Raw genomic sequence first — 26,723 nt, 5'->3', positions numbered from 1 at the left:
TGTCAACATACAAGGAGAGAGTGAAGCTAAAGGTGCGAGGGAGAAGAGTAACCTGCTTAACCTTAGTGATGGCTCCAATCCAAACCTTATCATGGATTACTCTAAAGTTACAACATAATAGTACCACATATAATCACACGTGTTGCATTTATATGGTTATGAGCGGATTGTGTTTGACATTTGAGAGGTCACTGCAATCCGTTTGAGAGAAAGGTTAGTGAATGGGGTCAATATGGCCCTCCAACAAATACAGTTAATATATAACCAGAAGAGCTGAAACAGTTAGTCGCCTAATGGGTTAGTTCAGTGGTTCCCAAACTTGTTTCTGTGTGAATGTTAAGGAAGGGACGTTTCAAATGAGCAAGCAGTTACTACATTACTAACTAAACAGCAAAGTGTTATAATATTCAAGTATCTAATCATAGTTTAAGCACATCGCTGACATGAACTAACATTTACTTTTTATTGAGAAAGACTTTCTTCTTCTTCATCTGAGTGAGGCTCAACTTGCTGACTGTTTCCGCTTGAATTGACCTGTGAGTCAGCGTGGAAAAGCTGACTGGGCGTCAGGAACTGCGACCGACGTCGTATCAAAGCAATAAACTCAGCTAAAGAGCCAGTGTCTGTAGAGATACTAGTACTTCCACACACTGACATTATTCTGTGCTTATGCAAGTTCTATCATCACTCTGAGAGTAACATATTTCAGAGGAGACGAAATAGGTTACGATTATCTTAAAAAGCGATATATTTGTATGTTTTATTGCTACAGATGTAGAGGAGGACAGAAACATAAGTTGACAGGGAAACCACTCCTAGCTCCAGATGTTGGTGTTTAACCACTCAACCATCTCCCTCAGATAGGAGCTATGGCTTTCATGTGGCACTGACCTTGTGGTAATACTTGGATGTTATTCTCTGTTTATACAGTATATTCTGATAATCTGATTCCAGGCTCTCAAATAAGAGAATTTTGTAATTTTCTTTGTTATATGGGAATAGAAAGTTAATCTTTTTGGACTTGAGAGGGGCATTTTCTCCTATAGACCAAAATACTATTGATTATTTGATTCATTAAAACATATTTGTGTAATATGTGATGTATATGTGAGTATATAGCAGAGCTCACACCCTCACCTTCACATTGTGTCATGTCAATGAAGAATACAATGAAAACTGGGGAAATGTTTGCAGATATTTGTCACATGAAGAAGAAGAAGAAGAAGAAGGGTGATTGATGTCCCGGACACATCCCCGAGCTCACCTTGTTGAGGTGAGGGTTTCTGGTAATGTCGTAGCCCCGCTTCTTGGTGCTAACGCTGCCCTTACGGCTCGCGTCGGAGTGGCAGACTCGTACAGCCTGCAGAGAGGCCGACAAGCCCGCACCGGTGTGACCCGGGGAGCCGACAAAGACCCTCATCCCGCCCGCTGCTGCCGTGCGTCTGCACAGAGACATAGCGGCTCTTCCTGGGAGGGAGTTCATGCTGCCTGCGGGGGGGCACAACACATACAATGAAGCTCAGTGAAATCCTGCTAGTGGTACAATACAAGTCACCTTCTAGTTCAGAAAAGGGACGCACGACCTAGAAGGCCACACATACGGTGCATAATACAAGTTCCTCCTGTAAACTACCTGCTTCAAGTGTGAGCAGTGAAGCGGCGCCACAGTGATAATCACGTTGCACGGTCAGCGCTGCCTTTCATTTAAGTCCAAATAAATACTATAAATAAAATGATAATTTAGAAATAATTTAGCCGATGTGTTTAGTGTGTTAATGTTAACATCCTGGTATTTGTGGTTGCCTTTGCTGAGCTAGCTTTTGTTATCTTTCCGCTTCTTTTGTCATAATTTAGTGTTTTCTTTATGGAACTATCTGCGTAGCTGCTAAAGCTAGCTAGCGGGCAGCTAATATTTAGTTAGCCTCACCTGAAAACGGTGTGAAGCTGCTTTTCCTCTGACTTCAATCTTCATATGAGGCGCTTCTTTACCCGATGCTCGGCTTAACGATCTGTTATCAGGGGATGTTGTGGAGGATCGACAGGTAACAGCTGATCCAGGATCCTTTGACATTGACTGTCTCACTTCCCCTCTGGAGCCTCCAATCAGACCGCAGCATGGCGGGCTTATAGGAAGGCCCAACCCCCCCACACCATACAGTAAACACAGGCTCCATCTCCAGCCTCAACATCTGCACTCAAAATGCAACATAACTCTCTTTAAGAGCTCACAGTGTTTTATAACTTGCGTGTTTGGTATTAGGTGATCACTGCATTAATACAACTGTTTACATTTCATGGCTTAATTCTGTTTTATAGAAGACACAGATGCGGAACAAAAAAGAGATTTTTCTTAAAACCTAGTCATGCACCAACACAAGTGAACTCAATTCAGTCTGCAGATCATGTTAAAAGCCTCTAGTTCCCCCTGCTGTCAGAAAATCATCCTAACACCGTTTTCCACAATCATTTAAACACATTTTCTGAAACTGTAGAAACTTCACAACACTTAGAAAAATTAAAGTTAGCTTTCAAAACCATTTTTTCTCTTCTCAGAACTGAAAAGTGTTCACCAAAAAGCATCAAAATACCATTTATATACGTTTTGGCTTCATTTGATTGCACATAAAGTGTAAAGACTGTTGCCATATTGTGTAAATATAATATAAATAAGGCATTGAAACAATCATTGTATCAGCATAGTAGACAATGCGCATTTGTCGTCATGAGCTCCAATTGGGCTAAAGTACATAAATGATCGACTTCACACTAGCTGTATCTAAAAAGGTTTATTTAAAACATACACATTTAAGCGTAATACAACTCTATTCATGTTTGTAACAAAACATTATTGACATTAACAATTATAGGTCGGGGTTGTTAGTTAAAGGACTTTTTGAATTGAGTCCATCTTTCTACAAATGGACACACAACGTACTTTTTATTGCCGTCTTATAATGTTATTATGGATGAAAGGTAAAAAATACACTTTAAATAGGACAAGGAATTATGCAAAAATAAGAAATTATTAAAAAAACAAAAACATTTACACCAAAAGACAGCGACACAGTCGACAGTCACACACACTTAGAACTGCATTATCTGCCATGTTTAACCAAATTACACGCAGTAAAACTTTATCCATGCAGCACATTTACAGGACTCCCCATCACAGTTTACAACAACAGTTATACCAAGGTACCTACTGTTCGTCTTCATTTTCACCGTTCTGGAAACATTCAGGTAAAAAGTAATAAAAAATAAAAGATAGAAATGCTTCAGATTACTACGCTGGTGCCGCTACGGGAACTTCTATCCTAAAAGAGAAAAGTGACAGAGGTGGAGTTAAAGACGGAGATGATTCAATACCAGTGATGTGATACTTTACACTCCGACATCTACATTTGTTTTGACCATTTGACTTGTTATTGAGACAGGTGATGAGAGATGAGAGAGACAGACAGACAGATGATAAACAGACAGACAGACAGACCGATAGATGATAGACAGACAGACAGACCGATAGATGATAGACAGACAGACAGACAGATAGATGATAGACAGACAGACAGACAGATAGATGATAGACAGACAGACAGACATACATATAGACAGATAGATGAGAGACAGACAGACAGACAGACAGACAGATGACAGACAGACAGACAGACAGACAGATAGATGATAGACAGATAGATGATAGACAGACAGACAGAGACACAGACAGACAGACAGATAGATGATAGACAGACAGACAGATGACAGACAGACAGACAGATGACAGACAGACAGACAGACAGACAGACAGACAGAGAGATGACAGACAGACAGATAGATGATAGACAGACAGACAGACAGACAGACAGACAGACAGATAGATGATAGACAGACAGACAGACAGACAGACAGACAGACAACATGGAGCAAAGCGGACTGAAATATTGTACTTTTTACAAAAAGAGAACATATTATATGCGTATGTATAAAGCTGCAGTATCATCTTATTAATCGACCCAGTCGTATATCAAGCATCTAAAATTCGCCCCACATTGAGGAACTACAAAGACAAAATGCTCTCACATGTTAGTGACAGAATAATATATTCTAGAACACATTCTGCATAATGAGTACTTTGATACTTTAAGTACATTTGATGACAGTACTAACATTTTAAATGCAGTGGTGTTTTGAGATAAATGCTAGCATGCTGATGTTTAGCAGGTATTTCTGTGCACCATCTTAGTTTAGCGCGTTAACATGCTCACATTTGCATATTAGCACTAAATACGGCCAAAATCTTCTATGACGATATCGGTCATTTCACATTATAGCATGTTTTCTGGTACTTCAATCCTAAATAACCACTTGGTAAAAGCCTATTGTTGTATACTCCTCTGTGAATTAAATATGTAATTGAAAAGTAATGACTAGTTTCTCATTTAATTATGAACTTTAGTGCAAAACAAACAAGTTTTAGTGAAAGTGAAATTAAAGAGAAGAAATGTCTAGCTATAAACTGACTGTTTACATGCAGGCACAGAAATACAGAATAATCAGATTAAGACAATAGTTTGATTTAATTAAAGTCCAGTTTGTTCATCACATTGATCTTTAAAATCTATTTCCTCAAGATATTTCTATAATCAGATTTTGTGGTTATTAATCAATTCAGACGAGATAATTGTGCATCATGAGATCTCGATATAGGATTTCATCACGATAGGGTTCCTTTGAAAGGCAAATATTTATCATATTGAGTTATTGCTCAGCTCTACTCTGGACTAAGTGACTGACGTGGCTGCAAGTGTTGAAGGAAAGAAGTGAAGAGTAAAATGACAAACAGAAAGCAATGAAACGAAGAGATGAACTCATCAGAGCATTGGTTCATCAGAATTTGGCTCTTACAGAAAGACGGTCGTAGTTCCTCCGGCCGTTACCGCGTCCAGGCTGGTTCTCAATGGAGGAGTAGCTGGGGGGCTTCTCTGGCCAATCGTTCCCTCCTTTCCTTCCCCTGCTGTCCTCCTCATCTGAGCTCCAGGATCCTTGGCGACGCAGAGGAGGCGAGTAGCTCCTCTGCCTCCGAGCTGCTCTGCTGTGCAGCTCATCCATCAAGTCGTCACGACTGCGAGGACGCGGTCTGGATGCACCTCCTCTCCTCCCGGCCGAGCCTCCTCTCCCATTCCTCGAACCCCTGTGTGGCGCTCTTGCTCGCCTGTTCTCCCATTCCGAGTCGTCGATGTTATCGCGCAGGATCCCCCGTCTGGGAGGAGAGACGTCTCTGTAGCCCCGACTGTCGCGGGGGAGACCTCCTCCAGAGCGGTTTGTGCTCCCGCTGGACTGGCTGGATATTCTGGGACCTCCTCTGAAGCCGTCTCCACCTCCAGGCGCCCTGTGCGAGGAAAAGCTGGGGACACGCTGGATTATAGGAGGCAGGGTGATGACCCTTCTCTCCACCCCTCTCACCCCCATATCACCCAGGGCTGACAACATACTCGGGGGCCCCGGAGTGTAGGGAACAACTTGAGGAGCCGGCTGAGGCTGGAGCTGAGGCTGTAACGGGAGCATGTTCTGGTGAGCGTATGGAGCCATTTGAGGTACTCTCACGTCCAGCCCCCTCATCTGGTTCTCCAGGTAATCCAACACCTGGCCGGAGCCATGGTTGATGCCTCGCACACTGCTGTTCACATGGTGTGGAGGAGGAGGGTGCTGATGCTGCAGGTCCATGGGCGACAGCTGCATGGGAGCCATGGCAAAGTTTTGCTTGGTGGGGTAGTCCGAGTACGAGCCTGAAACAAAAGTGACCGTGAGAGAGAGACTATAACAAGCTTTACACATCATTTAAACTGTTCTATTATTGAAAGCACACAAATGTATTTCATCATAATGTGTTATTGCTTAATATAATTATCAAAAGATATGAAATGTATAAAATATAGACATAAAAGTTCACATTGTGTTCTCCCACTTAACCAAACATACAACCTTCAGTCTGGACCAGAATGATGCAACAAAGCATTAAAAGGGAAGTCTTTTGTGTACTCACCCGAGTACAGTATGGGAACGCCCTGGGAGGAGGGGTTGGAGCTAATAGGAGCGTAAATGGGTTGACCGTTCATCCAAGGAGCCATGGCCTTCTGAGCGTCTCGGATCATCCTGTGCTGCATCACAGCTGAAACCACAGCCGAGCGAACAGGAGGTCAAAGGTGAGAGTGACTCGGTGTTGACTTTACATATACGCTCGAACAAATACAGAATCTGCAAAAGACAAACTTGCATTGCTGCATAAAGTAAGTAAGTATGTAACCTTCATATATAGAACTGAACCCTAACCCTAAAGTGCTATTTATAAAACATACCTTTTTATGATTTATACAATAAAAGCTGTTATTATTATGCATGTAATTTGCCGTTATTAAAAGGTGTTTTATAGCGAATTAGCCCACGTTAGCTAGCTCACGTGATTGCACGAGGATTCATGGGTAACAGACCATCATCCACGTGTAAATTAAATGGGTTGTGTATTTTCAGACATATTGAAATCTTTGAAAACAACAACAACCTTCTAAGGATTGTCAAACGTTAACGTAGCAGACTCCCTGAGTACTGAAGTGTCCGCTGGGAGTAAAACAAACAGATGTCTGGTACCTTTCTCCGGGCAGCAGCACGTCTGTGGACAACACGGGCAGCGGACGTAGCAGCAGCACTTCTGCGGGCAGCACTGACAGCAACATATGCAGAGGAGCATCAGGAGCAGGAGCGCACCGAGGATGATCAACAGGACGGTCAGCCAGTCTGGAGCAGGCGAGAAGTGATATTTCAATTTAAGAAAGTATTTTCAGGCTCTATGTGACCTCGAGCTCCACAACCTCAACTGAGGAAACTCACGGTACACGATGAGTTTGACTTCCCGGTCCGAGTCGCCCGACGTGTCACCGGCAGCGTCGATGGAGCAGAAGTACACGCCGTTATCCCACCACATCACCTCATTGATGACCAGGTCAGCCTCTGTAGACAGACATTAAAAATAACACTATTTAGATTTAAATTGTTCTGAACTGGATCACTGCACCTCACGAACCCGTTGAAGGTATTTAAAGTGTGTGGAGTCTCACACTTCTTTTGAACGGCAGAGCATCAACATTTTAATGGGAAACTTACTGTTTTGAATGGTAATCTTGCGTTCCCTGTAGTCTGCACCCAGCATGGGCTCATTAATGCCCCTCTTCTGGATCACTGTGCGCACTGTGCGCTGGCGGTCCGGGCAGTCATTGGCGGGGTCCTGACCCAGCTGCAGAGAGGCCTGATAGGCTGCAGGGTGCGAGGGAAACACGATGAAATATGTTCAATTTATTGTATATTCTTTTTCTTCCAGATCAGTCGAACATTTTTAATGTACAGTCCACCACTCTGTTTTAACGGTTTGGTTGAGCTATATTATCGCACATTAAAACCAGCGTGTCCTGCGCCCTGCAGCCTCACCTGTGGAGTAGTAGTCCAGCACCGGGTCTTTACAGAAGGACTTGTACCTCCAGGTGACCAGGACATCCTGAGGGTTCGCTGAAGTCGAATAGTCACAGCGAATGATCACGGAGGCGAACAGAGTCGTACTCCTCTCCGTCTCTGGAACGATCACCTGGATGGACAGCAGCTCTGACAACAAAGATAAAATGTGAAATAATAGCACACGTGACACAATATTCAGATCAATGCAACTTCAACAGAAAAGAAGTGTGTGTGTGTTTTTGTTGTCTTTGCACTTCAAAGCTGGATTGATAAGAATCTGACCAGACTGGTCTTTAAACGTGAACGTATTGTACTATACGTGTATAGTAATAACAGCTGTCAATCGTGTTCAGAAAGAGAAAACAAGCCGGGTTTGTAATTGTTCCTACAGAAGTGAAATTTGAAAGATGTCACTTTGGGCTCTGGGAACATTTGAGGAGTTGATTAATCAACAAAGGATTCAGCAGATTAAAGTTACAACTAAATTCCTTATTAATTATCCAATGTATTATTAATCTCTTAAAGCTTAGTCTATAAAATGTAAAAGTAAAAAGGAACTAAAGTGATCAAATTGCTTCAACAGTCCAAAACCTAAATATATTTAATTATAGAGCTGCAATGATTAGTCAATAAACAGAAATGTATCTGCTATTAACTAAATTGATCAACAATTAAAAGCTCTAAACATTTAATGACATCAGTCTGGACTCTTGAGAATTGTGATGGATATTATTAATAAAATAATCTGCAGATGAATTAATAATCAAAATAATTGTAGGTGCAGGTCTTTGTATACAGAGCAGGTAAAGGGCACATTGAGAGGCTGCAACAAGAAAACTTTTGACATTTTATATTTTATATTAATTAAGCGATAATGAAAGTAATCTGTTTGCTACTCTGATGTCCTCAAAATGTGTTTTTCTAGGACGTGTTGGTGCATTTTAATCTTATTGTGTAAAACGAAGCTGTTTGGTGCATTTTGCACAACATGTAAAGAAGTCACGTGACAGCAGACGGCCTTGTCCACCTGTTGATAATTAACTGTGACACATCACTGCTAGTTTCGACTGTTCGCTTAAGTGGCTTCACTTTAAATTGCTATACACCCAGAAGAAAAAACACAGAAGCTACTACATGTTCGACCATAATGTGTTAATGTTGAAGCCTCACCTGTTGGCAGGTGAGCCAGCAGAAGCGCCATCAGTATCATATTTCCCATCTCGCTGCTCTGTATCCCTCCGCGGAAGCTTCACTCCTATCCTTCAGTAGGCGACTCAAAGTCCGCCAGCAATCCTGAATGTTTGGAGGAAAACGTTGCTCCGCATAGTAACTCTTCTTCACGCTGAAGACGCCATGTTTGCGAGGCAGGCTGTGAAAGACGAGTGTTTACAGCCGCAGAGAGGAACAACTTTCCCAGACAGAGAGACACGGACCATCCCCCTCCCCCCTCCGGCTTCAGGTGACATCATGACCCCGCCCTCTCTGACAGGTGCAACATGGAGGAAATGAAAAGAGGAGCCAAACCCTGCCATGTTTACCTGATTGCTTCTCTTTTTGTTGTTTGTTATATTGCTTCAGTATAATGGCACCTTTATTGTTCTGCAGCATCGTTCCCCCCTGCTCTATCCTTCATGTTTGTATTCTAATTCCCTGTCTTGTTTATTATTTATTCACTTTTCTCAATAAACTCTTAAACTCAATATAGTACACTAGACTTAAGATCTTTTAAAATCCTCTCAAAGTCATTTTCCTTCACCTCTCTGCTGTTGAAGAGCAATACATTTTATTTTACAGACGGCTTAATGAGCACATAATAAATGTATTAATGAGTTCTCTGCTTTGTTTTGGTTAGTTTAATGCCTCCTGATAAGTGTATTCAAATGTTGGCAGATGAATAGATTCTTTATGTAAATGTTAACATCCATGTTACAGCGTTCTTGTCCTCGGTGTGAGAAGAAAACCCCAGCTGAATGAAGCCTGCATAATCTGAATACACTGAATGAAGAAGAAGCAGATCAGCTCGCCTGATTATTTATTCGTTTGTGGCAAACACCCAGAGTATAAAGTTCACTCTCGGGATGAGTGTTGGGCGCTCTTTGTGCGATGATGTTTGCTTCTCTTATCCAGGAAGTAGACCCCGGCGAGCTTTACTGTTGACACAAAACAAGCCCGCCTGAGCTGAACTCAAGGGCTGCTCTCAGCTCACTGAAGTGTGCTTGTGATCCTGAGAAAAAATGCTGCGTGGATGAAAAGCTTTGCCATCACATCTGTGTCCACTCTCAACCTCGAGACAGTTTCTAAATTCCTCCCTTGTCAGTATCTGCAGAGGACATGCAGTATCCTTCATCTTCTGTGTCCTGGTATCCAGTGTGTACAAAACATTCAGACTGCAATCTGCAGGCTTTAAAACATTACGTGTTCTTTCTGTTTTGTTTGTATCAACATTTTGTCGAATATTGCAGTAAATAAACAGCAGTAACGTGTCTGATGCCCTCCCCCCCCAGAGTCAGAAGATTAAAGGTAGTTGTAAAGAGACCTAAGACGACCTCAAAGAGACAAAAAGAGCAGTTCTTGTGTAAATGTTTGGAGATAAAGATGTGACATTTAATACTTTATATAAACATTTTGAAGCTGCACACATGCTTCACACGATAAGGTGAGCAGATTGTGTGAAGTTCTGTGAGTGGAGGTTGTCAGTAAAGCTCTAGTGTTTATTTAGTTGTGTGTATTTGATAAGCTACGATAAAAAAAAAACAGGCTTTATCCAACTTACCACACACATTGTTTAACACAATACCTCAAACAAGAGATTCTGTAACGGACAATAAGTATTTTACATCAACACTTTGTCAATGCTATTAAAATGCAAATAAATACAAGAATGAAGAGCAGTTTGTGTCATCAGTGGAAGATAAATAAAACTGAATTTATGTAGTATAGTTCCTGTTTAGACTTAAATTACATGGACACATCAAACTCTGAGTTGATACTTGAGCCCCACAGAAGTCTGCAACATGAAGTACAGATGTGTTTGGACACATTATCAGATTTATGGGCTTTGTAATAATAATAATTGAATATTAATAACCTTTATTTATAGAGAACTCCTTAACATCTTTTATTAAGGCAGCAAAATAAAATAAATCTTCATGTTTAAAAGAAAAAAGATAGAAAAACAGTTTTTGGTGTATAAAAACACCGAACATAGCATTTCTTACTTTTCTCTTGACATTTTATAGATTGAATGATAAATAGCCCGAGCTGTATGCATCTTCTCTCTCGGCCAAACATTCATCTAGACAGCGGAGACTTCTTTTTTGTTTTCTTTATTGAAAAAGTATTCAAACAGTGCAATTAAAATCTGCAGAACAGATTCAAGGTACAGCACTTACATACAGTACAATATCAACAACAGACAAACACACAAGAAAGTGAACCTGAGTTGCAGTGTACTGAAGTCTGAAGGTTTATTCCTGCAGATAAAACATTGGCAGATAATAATAACAAAAACAAAAACATCTCGACACTTGTTGCAGTAAATCCAGTCACTCGACAAATAAAACTGATGCACACGTCATTTGTAGTCTACACATGCAGAAATACGCAGATATAATTCATGCACATGAGTAAAAACGTCCTGTACTAGCAGACTGCACGTTGTGCACATTGAGTTCTCAGCATTTTCCATCCACTACTGCTGTTTTGTTCAGTGCAGTTATTTTCAGTGAGACGAGCCCGACGTCATGTGGCTTCTCCTGCAACAGGACGGTTTAAAACGAACGGATTGGCCCTGCTGTGCGGGTCGAGGCTCGTCACACTATGAGAGTGTCTCTGCTCGGCGCAGTGCTCTGTTAAAGAAATACACCGAGAGCCACACGTTAGAGACTTTGCATTCACGCACATGCGAGGTTAGTCCAGCCTGATCATGCAGCTCAAGCTGAGTTAGTAGCAAAGACTTTTAGATATTTAGAAAGCACGTTAGTAAGCATTTGTAACACTGTGAAGGTTGCAAGCATGACCGGATTAAACTGTACGTATCTGAGTTAAATACAATTTGCATTGGTTTTGTAAATATATGCAAAAGCTGTTACAGCTACAGTAGATCAAATAATGTCAGAACCAAAATGGTAATGTTAAGACCATGAATCCTGTATGTACATTGCACAATAAGAGACAATAAGATTATGTACATAATACTGTAAAAAAAAAAAGGTTATTCTATTTTATGCTTATTGTCAACACATCCCATAACATGGTCAAAGTCTTGAACCCTTAAGACATCTCATAGTTTAATAAGAAAAGGCTCATTAATCTCCTAAAACACAGGTGGTGAGTAAAAAGTGCGTTTGTTGGGGACTATTTTCAGCTGCGGATTAATACATATTTGGCCGCCAACCCCAGGCCATGTAGGTCTTTATGTAGTAATAAATAAATAATAAAAGTCAAGTTTTAGTTCTAGTTTCTGTCAGACTCTAACTTGGTATTGACATGGTTTTTTTGCGTAATTGGAAAACTAACAAAAACCAAAACTTACATGATCTGTGAACAGGTCTTACACTTCCGCATAATCAGTCTCATGCTTCTTGCACAGGGGCACTAAGTGTTTTAAATAGTACGGTTTTAGCACAAATGCATGCAATGTTTGTGAAGTAGTGAGCAAACGACTGGTTGAATGAGACTTGGATTGTACTGCACGAGCTGTATTTGCATTTTGTTCAAGAATTCAAGGTATCAAGTCGTTGACATACCAATGTTCTTGGGGGTGAAGTTTAATTTGTTTTTGGACTTTTTCATTGGATGTGTTGACAATAAGAAAAATATAGAATAAGCAAACTCAGAGGCTCTTTCCTGAAGAGCTGAAGAGGAAGGAAGTCCTTGTTCCTGCTACAAGTAACTCACCAGGTTTCGGCTTCTGTCCTTCTCCTCCCGGCCCCCCTGTTGCAGTGTGTGCGACGTGCCCTGGGGGGGGCGGGTGTAACAGAAAGGCCTCATGGCAGGTTCACTGGTCCTGTATCTCTCTGCTCTGGGAGGCTCTACAGTGCGGTACCGGTTTGAGTTTGGGTCAGCCCTGCGGTACCGCTCCGCCTCCCGCTCAGAGTAGGGAGGCAGAGGGTCCTCCTCCTCTGGACGGTTACTGGGCGAGCGGCTGTAGTAACTATCGCTGCCCTTCCCTCTGGAGCTTCCTTTAGAGGGAGTGTCACTGTCCTCGTCCGGTCTATAAGCACCTCTGTCCCCTCCCCGCCCCCTCGCCTTGCTGTCCAGCACGCTGCTGAGGAAGGCGTCGTCGTATCCTTTGCTTTGTGGCGGTCGACAGGGGCGGTCACTGTCCCATGTGTCCCTTCTCTTCTGAGGTAAAGGCGAGGGGCTGCGGCGGCCCCAGCCATCATCTTCATCCCTGTAGAAACGCCTGGGAGGGCTGTTATCGCGCTCGTAGCCCCGGTCGGGAGGCTCAGCCCGACGACCGCGGGAGCCGTAAGACTGGGCAAAATCCTCCAGCTCGTCCAGGGAGCCGGTGCGTCCTCTTCTGCTCAACGTCTTCCTCTGCAGGTGCTCTGAGCGGGGGTTCCACCTACAGCAAGGACGAGCACACCGGGACATATATAGTTTATATAATAAATAAATAAATAATTATTTTAAAGTTTTGAAGATTATTCAGACACTTTACATTTACACAACGCAAGCGCAAAGTATTGCGTAACATATCAAATCAAACGGGCCCCTGAGCACAGACATGCAAAAGGCTGCATGTGAGCACACACAGATTTATAGTTGTTAAGCCTCTTTTGCTTTTCTGTGTCTCTTTGCAGTCATTTAATGTTTCTTTCTGGTCATTTTAATCTCTTCCTGGTTGGTACATATGTCTTTGAGTGACATTTTGTAGGTGAAGGCCAGGGGGGCAGACGCACAAGTGGGTTTACCAAAAAGCTCAACCAATAAAATCATTGGAAATGTTCCTAAACTCTTCTCCCCCCTGCCCCGTTTCAACACATAGAAGAACTCATGGTAACATTTCCCTCTCCACACATTAACACATGGACGAACTAACTCTGTAATTATACCTTCTGTCGAGCTCGTCGTCTGAGTGGTTCCCTCTGTCCCGTCTGTGCCTGCGTGTGTGCGGAGCTGCTCTCAGCACTGACTGGTCGTCCAGGTCTGCGATGGGCGGGAGCGCCTTCATCTGCACCGTCTGATAAGTGTGTCTGAAGTCTGCGTTCCCTCCATCGTGAAGAGAGCTCAGCTCCGAGAGGCTGCCGGCTGTTGGGACAAGACATTTGCCGTTTTCATCATAAACTCCACCATGATGGAACGTAAACTACACAACTCTTCCACCTTTAATTCAGATATACTGTATACATCTTGTAATGGAGTATTTTAGCATGTTATATTTCTACTTTTACTTCGTCCACCATTGAAAATTAATTTGGAAAACGTTTTTCAGGTACGTTCTTTGAACACACTGAACTACAGAGTAAGATGTGCTGGAAGTGCTGCGTATGTGTTTGGGGTAAGAGCATAAACACTGCACATCACCTACTTTCTAGTCGGAGGTGGTTATGACTATATCATCATGAGCGCTGATTATAGTTGTATAAGTGCCACCTCAAACTACTGTCACAAACAATTTAGGTCCTCCTGTCATTTTTAATAAACTCAGTTCAGTGGCATTTTTTGCTGGCATGTGACTTTTTTGTATTATATTTTGTTATAATTTCATATCACATGTTCATTGACAGTTTGATCTTTATTTACAAAGTAGTTGGAACTACTTTTTTAAGTAGCTTATTTAACCAAACTAGATTCCTCCCTCGGGAAGCTTTGCTGTACTTCTCCCAGTGTGCAGTAATTGGTAGCTTGCAATGCTATTATTTCAAAGTAGCTTCTCTAATACTGAGTGTAGTAAGACGGACTTATGATTTGGTGTTTTCATGGTATCTGTTGACGCTAACAAACATCCCAAACTTTATCCTTTAATTGTGTACAAGACAAATAATTTCAATTAACTCTCACTGGGTTAACAAACCTAAAAAAGTTCTCTTCTATAAGTGACCGTGGTATAATCACGATAACTACACTCTGAATGTCCTGATACTCAACATAATAAACTGTGGCTTGGCGATATGACGGTATGTCACATGGGTACTATATAAAGTCACAGACTAGTGTTTAATGTTTATATACTGTATTTGGTGTACAAGACCGATTCAATGAGCACAAACGTCCTTTACTCATCTAAGTAAAGACAGTTGGATGTTATGAAATGAATGTAAGGATGTAAGTATCAGATTAAAAGCAGGTAATTCACACAAACCATGCACATAAAGCACAAACACCTAACCACTGTCACCCAGCCACACAGATGACGGACGCTGGTCTAATCTGTGCAGGCTTACGTTTGAGTGCAGCCATCTTGGCAGAGGGAAACTGAGCCAGCTCCTTCTCTACGTAGTACAGAACTTTCATTGAGTCCTGGTGTGGACTGGCTTTCAGTCGATAACCACTGCGCGCTGCGGATGTGGACAAACACACACACATACACACACACAGAGGGATATAACCATGCAGGGACAAACACAGATACACGTTAGTGTCAAAAATGCATATTTTTCCTCTCACCTTTTATTGCTATTTATCAATTTAGATTGTTTAGGTTTGAGTTGAAGTGTTGGAGATATCGGCCGTAGAGATGTCAGCCTTCTCTCCAATATAATGCAACTAGATGACTTTTGGCTTGTTGTGATCAAAGCACCAACAAAAGAAGCAGAAAATGACTTTGTTGTGAGCAGTTTCATGTTGGAACTATTTTCTTTCTACCGAAAAACAAGGTCTGTGGATTATCTTGAGTAACCGGGTCATGATTAAATAGCTCTACAGGTAAGAGGAAAAATATGTTTGGGGTGCACTGTCCCTTTAAGACTAGATTTAAATAATAACATGCATGTGGCAGACAGATAATTCTGTCTCCAGCTGGTACGTAGGTTAGAGACAGACTCCAGGATGAGGGATGGTAGATGAAATGAGGGTTAGGCCAGTCAGTGTGTCTCTGTAGCTTAGAAACACTCACCTGCAGCCAGGTTATTCTCCACTGAGGGGATAGAGGCCATCTTTGGCTCCACATAGGATGAAGGGGCAAGAGGAACCACAGTAGGAACACCAGGAATGTAGTATGGATACACAGGAACCTGAGGAGGAGGTCCACTCTTTGCCATCTTCCCTGCCTCGTATACTGCACAAGATTCAAGATTCACTTTGTTGGGACATTTGTCTTTTCACTCAGCCATAAAAAGATCATTCCACGTACAGAAAACATACAAATGAGTTCAAATTGGCAAACACATCAACAGCAATAATAAAAGCAAGAGAACGTCCTTTAAAAATAGGAGAACAATGAAACAATAAACCTTCCATGCAGATATAAAGTTATAGCAATGAAAGAAAGTTCTTTACAAAGGAAAAGGTCCAGAGTGCTCTGACGTTCAAGTGTAATGAAGAAGGTGTTGTTTGGTAGGCAAAATGTTAAAAAGCCTTTAATCAGATGGCTAAAACTCTGTGTGCCCTTCTCGTTTGCTAATGCGGCTGTTTATTTTACTCACAGTGTCGTGGACAGCAGCAGGTGTCAGGGCAGCAGCAGCAGCGGACGTAGCAGCAGCAGGAGTGAGGACAACACTGGCACCAGCAGATCCCCATCAATAAGAGGAACAACACACTGCCCAGGACTACAGATCCCACAAACGCCCACTCTGGAATACAGACACAAACACATTATTCCTTCTCCACTTGTGTTCTGCATGGTAGGGTTCAGACTTTAATAATAAGTTAGCTGAAAGGTCTGCGAGTGCTTGTTAAAATGTGATTCTTTCTCAGTTTTTTTGCACCACACATCCATATAATAAACCCTTTCCCTTGTGTGGATATAAGAGATGAGATCTTTAATACAACCGGAAGAAATTTGATAAACATCACAAGAATCGGTCAGTAAATACCACAACACAGGGAGGTGCGGGTTGCAAATGAGGTCACACTTAATATGATGTCAGGCGTTTCACATCCTTTACGGTCATGCACGGCTATGTTTGTATGGGTATACTGCGAGCACATCTAGATTCAATATAATTCAGATTTATGTGGTGAAAATCGCAAAAAAGATTGTGATAAAACATGCACAAATAAAGATATACAGCAAAAGTTAAAGTTGCTCTGTATCAGCTACTACAGCTATTTTCTAATCATCCTAGTGATAATAAAGTATTGTACTCACAAAGGTAATTGCTGACTGTTGACAACATCCCTAAAATATTTAGACTAAAAGTCCAGCGGGCAATAAACTTCAGTTTCAGAGGGCGCTGTGAGTGACTCTCATCCTTCACATCTCTAAAGCATCCAGACCCTAACAACACACTTCCTCAGGGTGTGCCCAAAAGCAAAATCCACACAAAATCCCAATCAACACATACCCCCCGTGGAATTTAAAAACCATGACCAGCGGTAAAAGATAAGAACTTTTCTTTATGTACCTTCAAAAACTGTCTCTGTGTAATTTCAGGTTGGGTTAGAGACGCTACTTTCCGAATATTGTCCGACAGGAGTTCATGAATATAAATGTGTTAGTGAAAGAGAGTTTTGATCAGTGAGAATTAAACATGAGGAGGCATGAGAGAAGCTGGAAGACGCCAGGCAGTGAGATGAAAGTGCAGGCGAGGAGCCGTACCTGGCATAATCTCCACATCAAACTCAGGTAGGATATCGTCCTGCTGACCTGTCCTGCCTGCAGAGAGAGGGAGAGCACAGGTGAAGGCCGGCAGAGGAAGCAGAAAGCAAGAGTCAAAAGGTCGGCAGAGTGATTAACTGTCATGCACTAATTAGGAAACTGAAGGAAAAGAACCTTTTAACTCAAAATATTCATCTAACATGCTTTCATGTTCGCCTCGGGATGGAAATGTTGGTTAAACGGACTACTATGACACTTTGTGCAGACCTTCATGTCACCCTGATGATGAATTATAATAACTTACGTTATGTTTGTTTGTCTGTCAGCACGATTTACGGAAGAACTACCGGCCCGGTTTCATGCAACTTGATGGAAGGGTGCAGCACGGGCCAAGGAAGAACCCATTCAAGGGGACATATTAAGCGTATCTGAATATAATCAGCCTCTGTCTGAAACGCTCCGCTTTAGCTCCTGTCTCTTTAAGAGCCGCTCCCTAAAAAGGCTGTAGCAGCACTTTCTATATATTGTGTGGTTGTGACATCACATTGCTCATAGCTCTTAGTCTTGTTATCAAATGAATCACACTGGAATTATTTCGGTGTCCAGAGTTCATGCTAATAAAATGAGATGCCATAGAATTCTTTTTAAAAATACTAACCTATGTATGTCATGTAGTCCTGAAAGTCAGAGTTCAGAGTTCAAAACGCACGTTACTTTGAATCTAATATTAGCAGGAGGCCAGCAGTGGTAAACACCACACATGTGCCTCTTTGGTGGCGTTACAACACACACACACACACACACACACACACACACACACACACACACACACACACACACACACACACACACACACACACACACAATTGACCACGAAGGTTGTGACACAATATCTCTTTTGTGCTTCATATAGATAAACAGGTCAAAAGAGAGAATAACTCAAGACAGTAAGAAAACTGTAAATACAGAAAAATAAAGGATCAGGTGTGCTGAGACTGAGACACAACTACAGGTGTTCATGTTTTTAGTATGTGTTTATCGTGAGGTGTCAAAGGGCTATAATTACAGTAAAGACCCGTCTGATCTGAGAGCAATGATAGACGAAACACCCACTGCCTGTGTGCTGAGTAGACTGTTACTGTGGAGGGGGGAAAAACAGTGTACCCTTCCCACCTGATAAAAAAAAGTAATCTTGGTTCCCTGCTGGCACACTCATCTACATACCATGAAGCTCAGTAACACTGAGTAACCTGAGAGAGCCGAGGAGCTATGCAGCGCCGAGAGGGAGGCAGAGAAAGATGCAGGAATGAGTAATGGAGGAGCACATGAGAAGATTTTGCAAGAAAAAAGGGAGAGCAGAGGGAGTGAATGTGAAAGAAAAATCAATCCAAAAGAAAAATTAAACCAGAGATGAGGGAGATGGTGGGAGAAGAAACATCGCAACTAGTTGCTTATTATTTCCATATTTTAAGACCACTGACATGCCTGTACAGTAAATATGGAGCTAGAGATGTTAGCTTAGCTTAGCTTAGCATAAAGACTGGAGGCAGGGGAAACAGCTAGCTAACATGTTGTATATCTTTTGTTTCATCCGTGCAAAATCACAAGTTTAAAATCAACAATTTGTGGATTTGCGGGAATTTCCAGGGCATGTGTATGATATACACTAACATTGTAAGTGATTTGAAAGTGCTATCTTCGCAGCTAAAACAACAAAGAGAGATAGATGTTCCAAATGCAGTTTGAATGGTAACAATCCATTAAGCCGCTGTGGAAATATCAACGTCAGAAGTCAAGAAAACTCTCTTGCCTGCAAATTTGAGAGCGTATTGAGAAGCATAACATGAGCTATAAGCTGTGAGTGATATCAAAATATTGACCGAGGGAAACACACGTTGAACATTTGACCTCGGGAAAAACATTGCTGAGAATATCAAAAACCATTTGCAAGGTGTCCTTAAAGAGCTGGGGAACATGAACGCTCCTGTTTCCAGGCTAAGCTAGGCTAAACTAAGCTAGGCTAACCTACTGCTGTCAGTATTAATATTGAACCGACAGTTATGAAGGTGATATCAATCTTATCTTCTAATCGTTGGAAAGCAAAGAAAGCATGTTTCCCAAAATGTTGAACAAATACTTTCAATTTTGACGTATTAAATGTGTCGTGTGCAAGAACTTAAAACGTTAGGAAATGCTAATCTGGCACTAGAGTGGTTTTACACACTTTCTTAGTAGCGCTTCGTGACTGCAACATGGCAAAGCTTGTCTTGTTATTCTCACACGTTTAAACCTCGTCTGTGATTTTAATCAGATTAGCGCTGAGTGGAGGAGGACTGTGTGAATGAGCAGACGCTAATGCTACAAGCGACATCAGGGTGAGTCAACGTTAAAGGAAGAAAACGATTTTGGGGAATTGTCGTGAGAGTTTAAGGATTCAAGGATTATTTATTGTCATTAGTTCTTCTTTTCTCTGACCTTTGGTACCGAAACGTTAGCTGTTCATTAATCATTAATTATTTATAATTAGTTATTCATTAATGATGACAGCCGAACATATGATCCCGTTTATGAAGCTGCAGGCTACAAACCCTGACGTAGTGTTGATACAAACAAAAGTGTTATTATGTTATTGTTTATTTATTACTTATTTACTTTTCATATTTCATCTATTTTTTACACAATGTAATCATTAATTGTGTAAGATTGTTCATGACTTGCCTGTACTGTACAATGCTGAGTATTTCATTTTGAAAGCAAATATTTTACATATTATTTAATAACATAGTCAGATTATTGATACAAAACCCTACACCAACTAACAAATTAGGATATATTATTATATGTTAAGCTACCCAGCAGTACCCTATATTAGGTAACATAAATTAGCACCACCTTTACCAGCTGCAACATTAAAGTAATAATCTTGAAGATTTTCATTTAAATAAATGTCTGTTATCCGTCTGTGGGCAGCCCTCTGCCTGTATTTCTCTTTTCTTATTATTTTGCCATGTTCTGGACATTTCTTGGCACTAACAAAGAGCCTTTGGGCCCCATATGGGTGCAGCCCGTTCTCATTTCCAGGTCGCCAAATTCCGGCAATTTGTCACGGCCATCGGTGTCTGAAACACAGACACCCTTTAGCGTCTGCATCATACAAAGCGGCAGAAAACGGATTGTTACGTCTCTGTGTCTTTTTTGTGCTTCAGTCTTTTCCCTCCATTTCTCTCCTCTGCTGTGTGCAGAGTGGCTGTTGTGTGCTGGAGCCCGAGCCATACACACACACACACACGCACACGCACACACACACACACATGCACGCACAGTAGACAAGCCACAGCGAGCAGACAGGATGAAGTGTGCGCTTCGCCTGCAATCATTTCAAATCTGCCACCTTCCCACAGGGTTGTGCAGAGGTGTGTGCGTGTTTATTTGAGCTTTAGAACATAATCAGTTTTATTCCTCTAATTCTCTGCTTTGTGACGCCGCTCCCTTTATTCATTCACTTTCTATAGCTCGCGCTCTTGCTAGCTCGTTGACCCGGGGAGGAGGGGCAAACTTTGAATGCTGTGTGTTTACAAACAGCAACAGACAATGCTACCTACTATACCTTTAAGAGTGTTTTTACACTGTATTGCTACTTTAACTCAAGTAAAAGAGTACTTCTTCCACCACTGGACAGTAAAAGCACCTGCCAACCCTGTAAATCATGACGTCTCCAGAGCAACAAAGAGACTATTTCTAAAAACACAGAGAGAAAATTCACTTTCCCCAGTTGATCCTGATCAGGCTCGAATTTTCACTTTACTCTGGTAAAATAAATAAAGTGTAGTCATACCAAGCACCAGTAACTCCAGCTGGGCCTCATTCTTCCCCTCCAGATCATCAGCAATGACGACTTTACAGAAGTACACTCCGCTGTCGCCCCACTGCAGCTCCCCAATACGCAGGTCTGCTTCTGCACAGAGAGAAAGGAAGGGAAATGTGCTGTAAGAAGCGAGAGGATGTTTACAAAGCAACAAACTGACTATAATTACTTGGTTAAACATTTTTCCGGTGCAGAACCCACTGACGTCTGTAGTTATGTATGGATGATGGGCAGCGTTTTGTTAGAAAATGTTCAATACGCAACAAGAACTCTTTTATTCCTCTTTATTAGCAGTCTGGATGAGCCTGTACGCAATTAATCAACAGGACTCTTTGCTGGTTGTTTGCACTTTTATATCAAATTGGATTTTACTCTTGTGGATTTTATGTTTTTATGTTTACTGTTTATTGTGTCTGGGATAATATCGTTAATTTGAATCTGAATCTGACTAGCGCTGAACGATACATGAGATTTGGTACCAATACCAGAAAATATATATATTTGAATTAGTATTTTCGGGTCTTTCTACTTTCTAAGTCAACAAGATTACAAATCTGATCAGATATTTCACGACAGCTTTCAATACTTGATAAGCTTCAATACTAAAATACACTTTTCGACTGTTGCTTGACAGCAGTTAACATACTGCATATTTAAGCTTCTAAGTGTTTTTATCATCTGCACAGTTTCTGTGAAGCCAAGACAAAACTAAATACATAAAAACAAGAAAATTACAATTAAGCAATTTACAGCACAGATACATTCATCATGTCAGTGAACCTTTATTTATTTTACTGTATTGAATGACGACAGGAGAGCGTTGTTGAACGTGGTTTGTCCCGTTGACACATCTGGATAGAAAACGGCTGTTTTGTCTTGATAAGGCTTTAGGTTTTACAAGGAGTCAAACATGAATAGGAGTGAGAGCAGGAGGCCATGAGTGTGTGTGAGTGTGTGTGTGTGTGTGTGTGTGTGTGTGTGTGTACCTACTCTATTGTGAGACAAAGACAAAAGAGGTTTAACAGGAAACACAAAGCACAGTCAGCTCTGATTCGTGGGCGCAGTTATCAAACAGCTGCAGCAACTCTTTCTAATTAAAGCTGGGGGAGGCAGTTTTTTGTCTGGGGCATCGTTGAGCAACAATCCCATAATAACCTTTCAGCATATTGTAATTCAAGTGGTCTGAGCGAAAACTAGACTCCTGCATCTCCTCTTGGCTCTGTTTTGTGACGGGAAACTTTAGCCAATGGCAGGTCATTTCAGAGAGAGGACGTTCCTATTGGCTGTTCAACTAAAGCAGATGCACACACACATCCCTCCTGTTGATGAAATCCTCATACAATGGCAGAATATCCTGCAGGAAAAGTTGCTATTCCGGCTTTGGCAACAATTGCCTACACTGCATTCCCAAAAAAGGAAGACGGACTTATGAAAAACAGAGTAATAAAACAGAAACGCAATAAAAGACGTGTAAATATCAACATTTTAGAGATGGAGAGCAAATGTTGCCGCTGTAATTAAGCTAGAGAGAAGAGAGAGCTGCAGAAAACTGCCTACCCCAGGATAAATTCATAACTTTAGGATAACAAAAGAAGACATTACTGTTAACGATGGCGATGTCTCTGCCTTTGTAGTGTTCAGCCAGCGTCATGGAGGCCCCCTGCGCCGAGGCCACAACCCGAACTGTGCGGCCGCTGTCGGAGCACTCCAGGTGGGACGTGGCGCCCAGCTCGGAGGCCTGGACGCCCAGACTCTCAGGCAGGGTGAAGGATTCTCGTGTTCGGTCTCGACAGTAGGACTTGTACCACCACTGCACCACCGGGGGCTGGGTGGAGGCCGTCTGGTACTGACACGGGAGGACCACGGACTGGAAGAGCATCGCAAACCGCTGCTTCTCCCGAACTGTGACATGCACACCATCGCACACACACACTGACCAGAGAAGAGAGAAAGACAATGGAAATAAGATAAGTCATGTGACTGTTCAGAGACATGCAAATGTTGCTCAAAGATAAAGAAATGTGTTTATTAACACATTTGATCTCCCCCGTATGACCATTAGAAGTTTACGGCTCTAATGATGTCAGAACATAAATATTATAATTTTCTGAAGAAGACATCTTTAAATTGCATTTCATGACCAAACAAAAGTCAAAACCCCAAAGATACTCTGTTTATAAATGTATAAATACAAAATAGAGAAAAGAAGCATATCCTCACATTTGAGAGGCAAATGTTTGGTATCTGTGGTTGATAAATTACTTAAATTAATAAATTAAAGACTCAGTTGTTGGCAGATTATAAACTAAATCTCTTAATGAATCAATTAATGATCTGGTCTATAAATGAATCAAATACTAGTTTCAGCTCTAGTGTCTGGTGATATGTCGTCTGATATACAGTAAAGGAGGTGGACAAACTATGGTGGGACTGTTAACTATATTATTTTAACAAACAAACAGTTTAAAGACAGGAAGAGGATGCAGATGACATCTTGTTCACAGTAGAAACAGCTGTGCCTCGTCTTTGTCTGTGTGGATGATTCACTGCACCTGGGAGATATTCAGCGTTATATTAAAACAGGAGCCAAGACGGGAACAGAGATTATGTGTGTGGAAGGGGGCTCCTCTGGTGCTCAGGGTCAGGAAGGTTACATTCCTCTGAGTGTGGGGAGGCTGTGGAGGCCTGTGGAGAGGCAGGGGGTTGTCATCACACAGGGAGGGGATGGAGAGGTCGAACACTCGTGGGTGCTTTCTGCTAGTCATGTTCTGGGTGGGGCAGGAACTCCCTCCAAACATTTCCCAGAAAGACAGGAAATCAAAACAAAAACAAGTTCACCAGCCCGACTCTCCTTAGGATTGTTTATCGCATTCATCTAACGTTATTTCCTTCTAGTTTCCTTCTCATATGAGCCCAAGTGTGCTGATATCCAGGACTGCAACTAAGAGTCACTTTCAATCAGTTTCAAATCATCAGAATTAATCTATGAAATGTTGAAAAAGTGTGGAAAAGAGTCCAAAAGGTGACGTCTCGAGATGTTTTGTCGGACACAACCACCAGTTTTTATTAGGCCATTAAATGCCCGTTATCAATTGTTTTCACCCTCACTCTAATGCTTAAGAAGGGGCAACCTGCCCCACCAGTAGGTTATGAAAGGTTTGCAGTTTCACTTTCAGTTATGTTAAATTTAGGCGCTAAAACTAATAATTGACTTTTGGATTCACACGGGACACAAACTTGGTCTCCTGTGAAAGTCCTGCTTTCTTGTATTCGTATCGGTGTGTTAACCCGTGAATAGATGATCATCGCGCTCTGAACCTACTCGTAGGTGTAGCAGGCCCCTTCTAACCCGTATCTATGAGGAAGATAACCACTGATAACGGCCATTTAATGGGCTGATATCATTCAAACCTGTGTTACAATGTTATTTAAAGTAAGAAAAAGTCATTAAAACATCATTTCTGCTTGGCAAATTACTAAAACTGATTAAGGTTTTAACAAAAATTGATTAGAAAACTACACTTTATCTCTACATGTCCATGTACAGTGACAGTGGTGATGGAGCAAGATGATTTCTACAGGATAAGAGAAGAAGAGGAGGGGCGACTGAACTCCTAAATTCCTCCCACGAGAGAGCTCTGGTTTTCCCTTTGTTACTTTTTTTCATGGACCAGTCCATTGTTGGGTTTGTGCTGAAAATCCCCCCCTCTCTGTCCCACTTGAGGAGCTGAGAGGGGGAGGAGGTCACAGACTCCCGACCAATGAGAGTATCCGGCCTCCTCCAGCTGGCTGTGAACAGACCAATTAACTTCTAGAGATTTAAACCAAACCGTTACTCCATGACCGCCATCAGTCTGAGGTGAGAGGAGGTTGGAGTCTCAAACTGTTAACTGTTGTTTACATGGAGTTTACATCAGGTGTGACTCACTGTAGGTAAATGAGCAGGTTACACACAGTCTCCTCCTCTGCCTGCCTGCCTCATTTCAACATTACACTCACCTTTTAAACAGTGTGTGGTCACAAATGTATCCCAGGTCAGAGCTCTGCTGCGGGATGCTGCATGTTTCCTGAACACAGTCAGACTTTTCCTCTCCAGAGCTGTCACATTTCCTGCTTTAACTGCTTCGTGCATTCCTTCACAATGACTCATTGGACCAACAAAACCCCCCTGATAAGACTGAATAAAGTCTCCATGTTTGATAAAGAATTTAAATGCAATTTTCATAGGAGTGTTCTGCCCACATGTATATTTGCAGTCCTCGTGAGACCTGATGTAAACTTTAATGTCCAGAATTGAACTTTTATAGTGCTGCAACTATACTTTTTTAAAATAATCTGTCAATCATAGGCCTACTCTTGATTCATTCATTACTTGGGTTGTCTATAACATGTCAGAAAAACAGTGAAAAATGCTGTTTTTCCACACCCCAAGAAGGTTATTTACTTATAATAACAACTTTTTTTATTTGATCAACAGTCTAAAACTCAACAATATGCAGTTTACATTCATACATTTTAAAAGAAAAGCGTCAAATCATCACATTGAGAACCTGAGACCAGGTAATGTTTGACATTTTTGCTTGAAATTTACGCTGAATTAATTAATCAGAATAGTCAATCAAGTATTATCAAATAACCGACTAATCCTTGCAGCTGTACCGTTAAACACGTTCAAATGTACAATCATGCTATATATAGGCCTATATATATATATATATATATATATATATATATATATATATATATATATATATATATATATATATATATATATATATATATATATAATATTTAATACCAGATTAATACCACTACAAAATCCCAAAGGGATTATTAGGGTCGTCACATAAACCCCTAAAGTGTAATTAAATCGTTAGAAATTGTGCAAAACATCTCTATAATGGCGCATTCATCTCGTTGAATTCACCTAAATAAGATATAAAGCATAAAAGCAGCACTTTACGGATACAGATACGGTGCCTGGGATAAGTAATAGCATACGCTTAGGATCAACCTGTTGCGCTGTCGTCGTAAAGATGACACATTTTAGTGAAGAATATATATCTAAGTGAAGGGAATAAGACTTACATGAGGCTCCCAGTAAAATAGCCAGCCGGTAAAAGGTCATTATACAGTCCGTTTTATAGTAAAGTGCAGTTTATCCGCATGTTGGTCATTCCGGTTGTCCGCTAACTGCAGCAGTAAACAGGACTCACAGGCTGCGACTAACGGGACTGTACCACTTCATGCAGAGGTGAGTCCAAACACTACACTTATCTGAAATACCGACTGCTCCTGTGCTATTATTATATAAACCACAAGAGTTAACGGTGTTGTTTCTAAAGTTTGTATTTTTATGGAATCTAATTTAAATTTCCTGCAGCGGTTGTAGCAGCAGTGCCTACCGGGCAGAGTAGAGAGGTCTGCCCGGTGTGGAGGTGGAGGAAGGAGGGGGTGGGGGGGCAGCTCCATGATTGAATCAGGTCAGACTTGGCTGTAAGTTTTCAGGAATTTTACTGCACACAAAAACGGCAACATTTGACCCACTTTCTTTATTGAACTCAATTTGGTTTTGCTTCGTTTTTACATTCAAGGGGAATCATTTACACACAAAGTTACACACAAAGTCAAAACACTGGCACTTAAAAAAAA

General features: G+C 41.4%; 3 protein-coding genes across 6 annotated transcripts in view; all 3 read right to left on the bottom strand.

Annotated features, from left to right (window-relative positions):
• The window catches only part of me3 (malic enzyme 3, NADP(+)-dependent, mitochondrial), a 13,054-nt gene extending 10,927 nt beyond the window's left edge, over positions 1 to 2,127 (bottom strand). The window contains exons 1-2 of the mRNA XM_029458432.1: positions 1,928 to 2,127; positions 1,265 to 1,488 (exon numbers count right to left, since the gene is read on the bottom strand). Of these exons, the coding sequence (XP_029314292.1) occupies positions 1,265 to 1,483 (219 nt within the window). The 5' untranslated portion in view covers positions 1,484 to 1,488; positions 1,928 to 2,127. The remainder of the gene's footprint in view (positions 1 to 1,264; positions 1,489 to 1,927) is intronic.
• A 644-nt stretch (positions 2,128 to 2,771) lies between these two features.
• LOC115026829 (immunoglobulin-like domain-containing receptor 1) lies at positions 2,772 to 8,900 on the bottom strand. Its single transcript, XM_029459811.1, has 8 exons — positions 8,671 to 8,900; positions 7,477 to 7,647; positions 7,156 to 7,305; positions 6,883 to 7,002; positions 6,643 to 6,789; positions 6,041 to 6,166; positions 4,903 to 5,783; positions 2,772 to 3,314 (listed from the first exon to the last, which is right to left on the bottom strand). Exons 1-8 carry the CDS (start codon positions 8,717 to 8,719, stop codon positions 3,276 to 3,278), a joined length of 1,683 nt encoding a protein of 560 aa, XP_029315671.1. The 5' UTR covers positions 8,720 to 8,900; the 3' UTR covers positions 2,772 to 3,275.
• A 1,910-nt stretch (positions 8,901 to 10,810) lies between these two features.
• LOC115026690 (immunoglobulin-like domain containing receptor 2) lies at positions 10,811 to 26,348 on the bottom strand. Of its 4 annotated transcripts, none has more exons than XM_029459603.1 (10): positions 26,160 to 26,348; positions 22,674 to 23,003; positions 21,042 to 21,161; positions 17,207 to 17,263; positions 16,092 to 16,238; positions 15,563 to 15,724; positions 14,892 to 15,005; positions 13,560 to 13,755; positions 12,400 to 13,069; positions 10,811 to 11,348 (listed from the first exon to the last, which is right to left on the bottom strand). In XM_029459603.1, the coding sequence occupies exons 1-10, from the start codon at positions 26,197 to 26,199 to the stop codon at positions 11,313 to 11,315; spliced, it is 1,872 nt and encodes a 623-aa protein (XP_029315463.1). In that variant the 5' UTR covers positions 26,200 to 26,348; the 3' UTR covers positions 10,811 to 11,312. The 4 variants fall into 4 exon arrangements, with proteins under 4 accessions (XP_029315463.1, XP_029315465.1, XP_029315466.1 ...); XM_029459605.1 differs by lacking the exon at positions 26,160 to 26,348 and adding an exon at positions 23,624 to 25,251; XM_029459606.1 differs by lacking the exon at positions 14,892 to 15,005.
• Positions 26,349 to 26,723: the final 375 nt, after the last annotated feature.

This window comes from Cottoperca gobio, chromosome 21 (genome assembly GCF_900634415.1).
Source record: "Cottoperca gobio chromosome 21, fCotGob3.1, whole genome shotgun sequence".
NCBI lineage: Eukaryota > Metazoa > Chordata > Actinopteri > Perciformes > Bovichtidae > Cottoperca > Cottoperca gobio.
Note: the sequence above shows the minus strand (reverse complement) of the source record. Positions and strands in the feature narration are given on the sequence as shown.